An 11,665-nucleotide genomic window follows, 5' to 3' on the forward strand; every position below is an offset into this window, starting at 1 on the left:
ACGACCGACCATGTTTGTCTGTCTTCTATCTTAAGCTTAGATAGATTAAGGATTTGGTTGCTTTTGTATATTTGCTTATTTGTTCCTCTACTCAAAGCATTATTCTGACTTATGCTAGATATAATATTAACTCAACAAAACTTTTGCATAAAATAGCTTAAGAGAATCTGCACATGCGTGAATGCGTGATCTTTGTTGTGCCTTTTTTTAAGTTAATAATGTTGCCATCATTCTCATGATAATGATATCTTACTGTATTATGAATGGAGCAATGGAGCATGAACTACTATTGCCTTTTCAAATGAGCGTCTCCATGCTCAACTCTACTGTTACAGTGTTACCAAAGCTTCGAATGGGCTGGGCTTGGATCCTTTTACTGCTCTTTTTTCAACAGCCAGACCCAACAACAGACCTGTCCGCAATCTTGGTTTCAAAGTGGTTCACCTGTTGATTCCAATACCCCATCATGATGAGACTATGAAAGCGACTGACGTGGAAACAAAACCAACTAATAGGCAATAGCATTAAGTTTCCCCGTTTTTTGTTCGCTCAAGTTGTGTTGTCACATCCGTGAAAATGTTAGCAGCCAATCCACCACGGCCCAAAACATTCCAGTATATCCAAACTTGCGATGTGGCCACTACCATAATCCACAGTTCCACACTGTATAGGTGGTTATCAATAACAATAACCAACAAGCATCAATATAAAGCAGATTACAGGTGCTGGATGCGTAACGATCATAGATAACACCTTAAGAATACAGAGTTCACCAAAAGTGTTGAACAAGTCAAAAACAACTACAATATAGAAATGCAGAGATACACTTTAATAAGGGGGAAGCAACCCCGAAACTACCATCTGCAAAATGAAGTTCTGAAGTAACTGGAGGAGAGACTCCTGTCCCAAATCATAATACCATCACGCAGACGCAAAGACACGACTCACGAGTTAATTCATCCTCCCCCGTTGCAATTTCTTTCATCTACTCCTATATCAGCTGCTCTTTGTTACCACTCTGCCGACCTTTCCACATTTGCATCAATCAATCTTAACTGAGGAGTAGATCTTTCGCACAAACCAGAAACAAGCATAGAAACCAATTGTCCCGGTCAAGACAAAGAACGCATATGAAACAATCAACATATACCCAAAATACAAGATGCCTGACACTAGTTTAGTGATTTCCAACTTTGTGAAGAAGTAAAAGATCGAGTAGAGGAAAAGGTAGAGAGCAGAGGAACCCGCAGTCAGATAAGCCCTCCACCACCAATGGTAATCTTCACTGCAGAGCTGGAAGTAGCAGAGAACGATTGTTATCTCAGCACAGGTGATCAGAAGGATAACAAAGACTATGAAGAGGAAGCCAAAGATGTAGTAGAACTGGTTAAGCCATATCGATGTCAAGATGAAGAAGAGCTCAATGAAGACAGCCCCAAATGGAAGAATTCCCCCAATGAGTACAGAAAAGACTGGCTTCATGTACCATGCTTGCTCCGGCGTCTGCCTGGGGATCTTGTTTGTCTTTACAGGGTCCTCAATAGCTGGTTTTTTGAAACCCAAGTAACTACCCACAAAAACCAATGGAACTGATATTCCAAACCATAACAATACCAGCGCAAACATCGTCCCAAAGGGCACAGCACCTGATGATTGCTCTCCCCATATCAGTGCATTCAACACAAAAAAGATGGAGAACAGAATAGCCGGGAACATGATAGCAGTCTTCAAGGTGTTCCTCTTCCACTCTGTGCCTTTGAACATCTTATATAACCGTGCAGAGGAGTAACCAGCAAATAAGCCCATAAAAACCCATAAGAGAACCATAGCAGTCATCAGGCCACCTCGGTTGGAAGGGGACAAGAAACCAAGCAACGCAAATATCATTGTGACTAGTGTCATTCCAAAAATCTGAACACCTGTCCCGGCATAAACACACAGTAAACTGGAGTTGATGGGTGGCCTAAACACGTCCCCGTGGACAAGCTTCCATCCCGTTTCTTCCTGTGCCTCATCTTGGGTTTCCAATTGATTGTAGTTTGCAATGTCTTTGTATAGTGTTCTCATCATAATCATGGCAACCATGCCAGAGAGAAAGAGGACAATCATCAGGGAGTTGATGATAGAGAACCAGTGGATTTGATCATCATTCATGAGGAGGTATGTGTCCCAACGAGAAGCCCATTTGATTTCACTTGGCTGAGGAAGAAGATAAAAGTGAGAAGCTGAAAGATGGTGGAAGAGATAGCAGTATGACAAGTGCATACCTTAAATGAAACATCATATGTAAATACAATCTCCTTGTTCACATCAACCTCTTGCGGCACAGTGCTATCTTGAATTATAGTTTTGGTACTTGGGTTGCATGTTACCAACTGAGGATTCTTCTCGTCCCAATCCTTATACTCGTGATTGATACTGTTGCAAGATCCAGATAAGGTGACAAAATAAGTAACCATCCAATTGTCCTCTTGAATAAAAAACTAATGAAGTATGAAACCAAATTAGGAACATTACATAACACGTAAACTACAATAATAACGCCACTGTAGTAGCATTAGAATGGAGATCATCTTTTGCTAAAGAGAGACAGTTCATGAACAATTGGATGGGTTGGTTTCTCATTACTACAATGTACAAGCATAGTAGCATACACAAAATGAAAGGTAATTTACCAAAATGTACTCGTACATACTATTAGAGGCTGAAAGATTACGAGTTTTAGCACAAAAAAGTCCAGTTATCCAGATTCCTGAATTTCCTAGTCGTCTAAGGCAAATGGGGAACAGGATCAACGGAGTTGAACAGTAGACAGTAGCAAAACAATTACAAGGGCATGAATGGGATGCCAATTCTTTTCTAATGATGGAAGTCATGGAACCATGAATTCGGATTTTCTCATACACAAACAGAGACTTAATCTCCACGCCAGTAATAAATCCCCCGACTAATTCTAACTGTATTTGCTTATTATATGAATTGGACAACAAAGAAAGTAAGAGCTGCAGTTCTGGCACTTAATATATCACGCCACCACTAATTACATATCTCATCTAGAAAACTAAAAATACACAACTTTCTTAAAGGCAACATTTTCTCATTTCCTGAATCCAATCCCCCATTGTCTAGTGTGGGAATTGTTTCTTTCGTAACTCCTCGTATCTTAGCTATTTACTTACACTGAGGCATCAAAGCAAAAGGACAAATAATAGCTAATGGAAAATCTTACAGCACCTGTTTGGTGCAACCTCGAAACCAACAATGCGAGCCGAATCAGTCTCAGGATCCTTGTGGTACATGACTCTAAAGCTCAAGTGGTTATTAATGAAGTATTTCTTGTCATTGCTCTGCACAAGAAAATAACATTTTGAACTCATAAATCAGCCAAATACTTAGGAATAAAACAAGAAATGTGAGCATCATACCCCAGCATAGTTTCCCTTGAACCCAACAAAAAAACCATGATCATAGCTTGTGGACTGGCTTCCGTCCCTCCTTTGTTTTAGTACTGCAACAGGAAGATTATCCAAGATCCTGCATATCCATCAAATATAAGGTAATGAACAGAAAAAAATAATAATAATAAAATAAAAAAATGAAAAGTCAGCAGGCAGAAGTGAGAAAGGTAAATGTATGGATTCTATGCTTAAAAAATTCAGTACTCACATATTTACTCGATATCCATCACTAATTTTCTCCTTAAAATTCTTTGCAGCTTCAGCATTAAGCTTCATCCTACATGCCACTTTGCATGTCTGTTCTTCTCTCATTTTGAACTGGAATATTTTTGACATGATTAGATCCAAAACATCAAACTGATAACATACTGAATACATAGCTTTCATAATTTCAACCATAGAGCTTGTTTATTTTCCAAAATATGGTAAGGATGATTTCTTTCAATTTTTTAACTGCAAAAGAACAATAAAAATAACAGAATTAACTGAATATAAGAAGAGGGATGGACTCACTGTATAAACAGAGTTCTCAATTCGATCACCTCGAAGCACCTCTCCCAAATTTTCTGCACTATTCAAAATCTCTTTGGGCTTACAGTATTTCAGGAAATAGTAATCATAAGGCAGCTGTGTTTTTGTGGACGAAAGTTTGTTCACTTTGACTGGAAGGTGGTCGCTCTGCCAGGAGAGAGAGAGAATACACATGAGGCACATAACCATGAAGTAATAGTATCTAAAAAAATATGTAAAAACTAACATGGAAGGATCTACACAACAATATATATGCAAAATCATAGAGGCGAAATAAAATTTTGTTAACAGATGTCCACTAGTTTTCAATTAAGTTCGTACTCTTGCACCACTAAGAAGGAAAACAACTGATGCTGAAACATTAATTATTTTTGAAAACCAGACAAGAGTTTGTTCAAAATTAATAACTCCCAAATCAAACAAGTAACAGGGTATAGCCCTTTACCATGACAGAAACATTATTAGTTACATATTTTTCCACCACTAATTAGCAAGGGTTGCCGTAAATACAAATGTTTTTCACATTATATCCTAAGGAACTCCCTAGAAACATAATTTTGATCCTTCCATGCACTCATTAGTATGCCCATGCACAGCGAGTAAGATTCATACAAATTTGACTTTAACATTACTATCCATTGTATATAATCTACTGACCACTTAATCAGATATTTGCTACATTCCACACCCTATTACATTTGTGGTTCCCAAGCAGAATTGCTTGTGCCATCCTTTCACTCCCTTCATCGACCATGAGATGAATATTCACCAAACACAGTAGTATTTCTAAGATAACAAAAAAAAACAATTACAACTGATCTCAAAATTCACCAACATAAAAACACCAAAAGATCATCTTCTGCTTACTTTGAGGTATAGATTCTTCTAAACTAATATTTCCTTAACACCAAATTTCAAAATTATCAAAACAATAATAGAATGTAAGTTCGAGGGAAGTCAGTTGATTGATCCAAATTATACGAATAAAGTCAAAGAAGTAATTCACCAGCTAAATATATCAAGTTAGTTTGAAATGCCACTGAAGATCTACCAGATAAACGTTGACTCCTCTAATCAGATTAAAATCAACAAATCCCTTTAATAGATCAATACCCAATCTAAAATCATGAAATAACCCTAGATCCGAATCAATATTCATATACCCAACATTCCAAATCAACAACAAAGAAAGAAATTAAAATATTGAAAGATAGAATTAGAGAATATATACCCTTTGGAAATCTCGAGGTGCAACACCAGGTAGGTAAAAGGAATGTGTTGAAGGAGTGTGGAGAAGAAGAACGGAGAAGAAGAAGAAGAGTGTTGTGATCCATGCCGAGTTACCCATCATTGCGCAGAGAGAGAGAGAGAGAAAAAAAAACTAGTTCTGAGTTATGACTTCTGAGGAGTGAGATTTGAGGAAGGAGAAATTTATTTAGACAAGAAAATTATTTTTTTATTTTTTTTTTTTGAGGTGTTAGTGTTCAAATATGTTTTTGTTATTTTCACCCATTGGAAAAAACAAATATCATCGTATGTCCACTTACTTATTGAACCATCGTACTAAGCCTAGATTTATTTTTTTTTTTTTATGTTTCTTTTATACTTTTAAGTAACAGGGGAGTGTAATAGAGAGTGACTCTCAAGGACAAAATGCCGATATAAGTAAATTCTACAATGACATCTTTTATATTTGTGAACCCCTCCGACCGGGTAAATGAAAGTTCAAATATACTTTATTCGTGAAATAAAAATGGATCAATTGTTAATAATTTAAATGAAATGTAAATATATATATCCGACGATAATAATTAGATATCCGGGATATATCCGGTAAATATGGTGTATTTAGTATGAACACCAAAATGAAGAATTGAATGTTATACGGTTTTGGGTATTGATATATTAACATTGATTGGGTATAAACATTCGATTGTTTACCTTTATGGGAATCACATGTCCAATGTTTTATTTTTGAACGACATTTAGGGATGTTCATAAAATGAACATTCAATGTTCATAAGTTTAAACCAACCATTTAACATTCAATGTTCACGGTCTTTGTATAACAAATGAATATTGATTGGGTATGAACATTGATTGAGATTGAACATTCAATGTTCATAATCCTTTGGGCGATGTTCATAATCTTAAAAAAAAAAAATCAAATGTTTTGTTTTTTGTTTTTTTGCTAAACCGCACATTCATTCATTTCTTGGGAAGAAGCTTCATGTCATGACTATGGCTAGCCCAGTGAGCTAGGGTAAATGAAAACATTCAAAATGTTTTCAACCCTCCATATATTCCAGCTAACTTAACATTCAATGTTCATACATCAATATATTCAGCTCCTCCCATACATGCCAACTTAAGCTATTTGGATATGAACAATCATTGTTTCATACAAGCCAGGTCCATCATGAGTTCATTTCAAATTGTTCATTATTATACATATAAAATGACAAAGAAAAACATCATTAAAATTGGAAAATATTTATTTTAAATGAGGGCCATTTACCCTCAAATATTTGAGTTATTTTTCACAAAAGGGTATAAATGACATTTAAAAAAGTAAAACAAAATATCGGATATAACTTATTTTGTCCTTGAGGGTTACAAAATTTGAAATTGAATTTTTTTTATGATCGGAATTTATGATATAATGAATTTGTCGATATATGAGTTATTGTTGACTTTGAAAATTGTTGTCCTCTAAACTTCATTTTCTCCAAAATTGGGTGTTAGGCCCAATTTCTTGTTTCAATAATTCCTTCCCCTTTTCTCTGATTGGTGTCTTCCTCAAATGTTTGTTTGCATTTAGACCCTTGATTCCTAGTTACTTTGATAAGTTATTCTCTATCACCATGAATTCTTTCAAACATGATTCTATTTATGATATCACATATGTAATGCATGAGCAACCCTATCCACCCTCAACCCTAGGGCTGCAAACCAAACACTTTTTGCCCAACTGCATTCAAATAAAATATGCATGGGGCTTTCAACATCCACATAGTAGAAAATGGCACTCATAATCACCTTATATGTTTATTCTCTTTCTCAAGCCTCCAAATAGTTACATTATGCATATAGGTTATCTATAAGAACATTTGAGTTATAGCATACAACTTTGCTATCTAGCTAGATATTCTCATTGTGTTATTTTTATTATTCGTTAATTTGCCAATACCATCATTATTATTGTATTTTTTCTTCATCTCTTACAAACAATTTCAAATTTCTTCGACCTAACATCGGTCACCCACCGCTATAATAGTTTTATAGTAATTTATATGGGTAATTTTGGACACACCCATAAAAATATTTTTGTACCCCAATTTTAAAATAAACAAATAAAATTATTTTATATACATTTAGGTTCCTAAATTACACTTTTTTTTATTAGTCATACCTAAGACAAAACAAGTTATTTACTTATTATTTTTTATTTAAAAAAAAATGTTATTTTATTGTTCTCAAATAATTTACCTCGATCTCTAGCAATATTTCTCCCACCAATCAGTACGAACATGAATCAACTATACCAAAGTAATGAGGATAAAGAGAAACAAAAAAAAAAAAAAATCAAAATTGAAGAAAAAAAAAAACAAAATAAATTAAAATTTTGACGAATGAGAGAACTCAGAAAATTATTATACTTTGGATTACTACAATAGACAAGTACAAATACCTACGTTTTTTGTCCAGCCTAAGTCTCAATCAACAACTAATGATTTTGAATTGTGAATTGCAAAATTACAATGGCGTGGCCCATCCATTTTTTTTTTTTTTTTTAATTTTTTTTTGTTTTTCCTCCCTCTATTGTAAATACACCAAATGAATGTGGGAGATATTAAAAGAATGGCTAGCCAAAGTTTTTTTGGAGGGGTTTGGGTATTTGAAATTTAAAAAATAATTTAGAATGACATATTTTTTTGTTAGGGTGTTATATTTGTCTCATTTATCCCTATCCCCCCCCTGGACTTGCTTTTTCAATGAAACTCTAAAATCAAGATTTCCCCCCACAAACTCATATTGTTCGTGGGGGTTTTTTTTTTTTTTTTGCCTCTCCATTGAAAATACACCAAATGAATGTGGGAGATTTATTAGATCAAAAATTTTTTAGCAACACACAAAAATGAACCTAAACTTGTGGATTCCCAATTTTTCCCACTCTTCGTAGGGGTGCTTCTGTATTCTCAAAGAAGTACTCCATCTCTCCAGGTCCCTCTCCATTGTCCCTCTCCCTCTCCACTCATGCCCCCATACATAGCAGTATACTAATATTAGATTGAGACGATTATTAGAGTATGACAAAGACTTTAGTTAGTTATGGGGCACAAGAATGGTTTTATGGGTGTTTTCACGAAAAATAAAGGTATAGTTTACCCGACCCGACCCATTTCACAGAAATTAGGTTTTGTTTGGGCCATATAAAAACAGACCCTTGAAAAAAACCAAACCCATTCTCTCTCGCCTCACTCATCATCACTAAGCAAAAAATGAAGAGCCGTCAAGGAGAACGTATCAGACTCTACACTAGAGGAACTGTTCTTGGTTACAAAAGGTACTTCCTCAAAACACACCCTTTTCAACTCCCTGTGTTTTCACTTATTGTTTTTTTTTTTTTAATGAATGTATTAGATCGAAATCAAACCAGTACCCAAACACATCACTAGTCCAAATCGAAGGAGTGAACACAAAGGAAGAAGTTGCATGGTATTGTGGAAAACGTCTGGGTTATATTTACAAAGCCAAAGTGAAGAAGAATGGGTCTCATTATAGATGCATTTGGGGAAAAGTTACTAGGCCTCATGGGAACAGTGGTGTTGTCAGGGCTAAGTTTAAGTCCAATTTGCCACCTAAATCAATGGTAATTTTTTTTTTTTAAATTTTTGGTTTTACAGATCTGAAATGATATTTTGGTTTGATTGTTTTTGTTTGTAGGGAATGAAAGTTCGTGTCTTTATGTACCCAAGCAATATTTGAGGTACATATATATGTTTTTTTTCATATTTTGAGCACACCCTTTGTGACATTTTTCATATTTTGTGCTATGCCATGTTAGTGTGTAGTGAGGAATTGGATTGAATTAAAACGGCTTCATATCGTTCAGTGCAACAAAAATGGTGTAGAGTTTTAGTGGTTGCGTGTTGTTATTGTGTTAATTTACACCACATTGATGGTCAAAAGAAACAGAAGGGTTGAGGTAAAATTGTGAAATATCGAGAACCTTGGACAGAATTGCAAATGTTCCAAACTCTAGCAATATTCTAAGGTATATTTGTCCTTGAAAACATTCAGCAAATCTTTTGAGGTGGTGGTCATGTACTCAATGCTGTTTCCAATTCAATATGTTGTTAAGGATCTTTAGGACTGAATTCCATGCTTTCAATTAAGCAAACACCAGGGCTTTAGTTCAACGTAAAATCTGTCATGAAGAAAATCCTCATTGAGTATGTCACTTTAGACAAATAGCATTTTGTGTTGAGGTTCTTTCATGAATAAAGCGGCCATATATGTTGAACTTCCTTTTTCTCGCCTGTCTGTGATGCTCTAAAGGGATTGCCATAGGTGGAAAGGGGGAAGGTTGGACAAGAAGTTTATAATCGCACAGTACTTTGGTTGCATCCAAGACTTTGAAATGTTTTTTTTAGACCAAGTTACATTGGCAAGGATATGTGTCCTTGTCTGACACGGGTACGAAGTGTCTGGCACAGCGAGATATAAACAATTGAGGTCTATGAGTATCACATACAATACGTGTTCGAGTATGTCTGACATGGGCACGTAGATACGTATCGGACACGCAATATTTTTGAAATATGGTGTGTTCATGTACCATAGCTTTTAGAGAAACTTATTTTGCTTCTCTTCTTGTCGAATTCTTAATGATTGTCGCATTTGTTCTAGGAATCCAAGTTGTGTACTCACTTCTCAAGGGGATCTACACACTTAAGTTCAAGTATATTTATTTCTAAGTTGTATTAATGACTTTTAGTTGTGCCTTATCTATCAGCCAATGTTTTCCTTCATCTTTTTGGGACCCCTTGTGTATCTTGTGCAATTTGTTTATTAGTACTGTAAGCTATGTCTTGAGAAACCTTGTTTTTTTTGTTTTGGTGCAGATTCTATCCAGGTTTGGTGCAGAAACCTTGTGTTTTGTGTTTTGACAAAGGCAGGATATTTTGAGTTGATTACTTCTAAGATTAGTTGAAGTTTTCTTTTTGTAATTCACAGTAAGACTGGATCTTTAGTACTGTGTTACTCTTGTTTTAGTTAGATTGGAGATGGAACTTTGAATAGCTATTAGCTTATTGTATTCCAGGTGCAAGAACTTGGACTGTGTTGGCACAATTGTCTTATTTTATGTTTTCATCTATGGCGTTCTCCATACTCTTGATATATCATTTCTTACCCTCACTAAAATTTTAGTTGTTTTGCCCTCTGCTACTGGCTTCATATCTGCTGTAATTTTATCATCCTAAAAAATACATGCCTTTCATTTGTGATGGCGTCCGGTTCTTAATGAACTGCCATAAATTATTCAGGTAGACGGAATTCTTTGTTCTGTTTCCTGCAAATCTGCGGTCATCAGTTGTGCTGCTTGATGTCCAGCAAATTGGTCTCGAACAATTCAATTATTGTCTTAGTGTAATTACCTTATAGGTTTTACAGGAGAATGATCTTCTGTTATAATTTCTGAAAGATCTGCGTGTGTGGTGGTGTTTTCTGGTGTTGTTTTATGAACTTGTTAGTAAGTCTGACCATCTCATTATAATCAATGCGGGATTATACCACATTACCGCCCCTCAGGCCCTCACATTCAAAATGTACATGTTCACTCTGCAAGCCGAAGTTTTCCAAAAGAAAGAAAGACGTGAAAAAAAACAAGAGTAGTGCTAATCAGTTGATCATAATAAGAAATCTCATGTGGTTTGTCACGTAACACCAAACCAATGGCAGCAAAGCTGCAGCTAATTCTAACCCACCAACTAAAGGTTGCCAGCTACTGCAGTACGGAAGAACCAACAAAAGCAGGAGTCCCATTTTTACAAATGGTCGACATGGCAAATGGCCTGCAAGGATATGGAGTATACAGAACAAAGGTGATTTGTCGATACTCTGAAAGAAAAGAAGGTAGGAGCATACATGTTGTCCGTGTCTGAAATTTCATTTATGATTTTGGATTATCGGAAGAAAAGCACGAAAGCGGAAGACATGACATTGCCCAAACATATGCATTTCAGAAAATTAGCAAAATAGTTGAGATGTTTTAGGTCTTCTAAACTTCAACCTACAGGCCTTAAGCATGCGAAACTTTACTTGTCCAATATGCAAAAGTCGTTTGAACTTCCTGAGGAACTCCAAAATAAAAAAATTCATTGAAGATTTCTGTACGTTTAGACGTTTAGTGTAGATTGTCATTCATGGAGGTATTCTATCACAACACTCAAGTGAGTAGTGCTACAGACCTAAATTTTAGACCTACTATTGTGACTTTCTATTTGATTAACGTTGGTTTGCATTACAATGCATATGGACACGTATCTCTATGTAAATCAATAATGATGACTTTTGACACATCAGTAGATTCAAATATCAAATAGTAGGTCAAATAAGTGGGTCGAAGTAGCATTATTGCTATTTTCTTCCATTCTAAAGTCCTTTTTTTG

General features: G+C 35.4%; 2 protein-coding genes across 3 annotated transcripts; one reads left to right on the forward strand and one right to left on the reverse strand.

Annotated features, from left to right (window-relative positions):
• Nucleotides 1–728: 728 nt before the first annotated feature.
• Nucleotides 729–5,512, reverse strand: LOC147507030 (transmembrane 9 superfamily member 7). The gene is made up of 7 exons (XM_086599750.1): nucleotides 5,221–5,512; nucleotides 3,972–4,136; nucleotides 3,667–3,776; nucleotides 3,426–3,534; nucleotides 3,235–3,347; nucleotides 2,268–2,418; nucleotides 729–2,199 (listed from the first exon to the last, which is right to left on the reverse strand). Exons 1-7 carry the CDS (start codon nucleotides 5,338–5,340, stop codon nucleotides 1,042–1,044), a joined length of 1,926 nt encoding a protein of 641 aa, XP_086455876.1. The 5' UTR covers nucleotides 5,341–5,512; the 3' UTR covers nucleotides 729–1,041.
• A 2,811-nt stretch (nucleotides 5,513–8,323) lies between these two features.
• On the forward strand, nucleotides 8,324–10,418 carry LOC147507031 (large ribosomal subunit protein eL33x-like). Of its 2 annotated transcripts, none has more exons than XM_086599751.1 (4): nucleotides 8,324–8,556; nucleotides 8,634–8,862; nucleotides 8,937–8,979; nucleotides 10,118–10,418. In XM_086599751.1, the coding sequence occupies exons 1-3, from the start codon at nucleotides 8,492–8,494 to the stop codon at nucleotides 8,976–8,978; spliced, it is 336 nt and encodes a 111-aa protein (XP_086455877.1). In that variant the 5' UTR covers nucleotides 8,324–8,491; the 3' UTR covers nucleotide 8,979; nucleotides 10,118–10,418. The 2 variants fall into 2 exon arrangements, with proteins under 2 accessions (XP_086455877.1, XP_086455878.1); XM_086599752.1 differs by lacking the exon at nucleotides 10,118–10,418 and adding an exon at nucleotides 9,903–9,949 and having other exon boundaries at nucleotides 8,397–8,556.
• The last annotated feature ends 1,247 nt before the right edge of the window (nucleotides 10,419–11,665 follow it).

This window comes from Coptis chinensis, chromosome 3, assembly GCF_015680905.1.
Source record: "Coptis chinensis isolate HL-2020 chromosome 3, ASM1568090v1, whole genome shotgun sequence".
Lineage (NCBI taxonomy): Eukaryota > Viridiplantae > Streptophyta > Magnoliopsida > Ranunculales > Ranunculaceae > Coptis > Coptis chinensis.

What these genes read in the sequence shown, in the direction of transcription:
- LOC147507030 (XM_086599750.1), bottom strand. Translation starts at nt 5,340, where the DNA reads ATGATGGGTAACTCGGCATGGATCACAACACTCTTCTTCTTCTTCTCC. An exon ending in CACCTCGAGATTTCCAAAGG is followed by an intron (nt 4,137 to 5,220) that starts GTATATATTCTC and finishes CTCTCCTGGCAG; the next exon opens with AGCGACCACCTTCCAGTCAA. An exon ending in TCAAGGGAAACTATGCTGGG is followed by an intron (nt 3,348 to 3,425) that starts GTATGATGCTCA and finishes TTTCTTGTGCAG; the next exon opens with AGCAATGACAAGAAATACTT.
- LOC147507031 (XM_086599751.1), top strand. Translation starts at nt 8,492, where the DNA reads ATGAAGAGCCGTCAAGGAGAACGTATCAGACTCTACACTAGAGGAACT. An exon ending in ACTGTTCTTGGTTACAAAAG is followed by an intron (nt 8,557 to 8,633) that starts GTACTTCCTCAA and finishes TGAATGTATTAG; the next exon opens with ATCGAAATCAAACCAGTACC. An exon ending in ATTTGCCACCTAAATCAATG is followed by an intron (nt 8,863 to 8,936) that starts GTAATTTTTTTT and finishes TTTTGTTTGTAG; the next exon opens with GGAATGAAAGTTCGTGTCTT.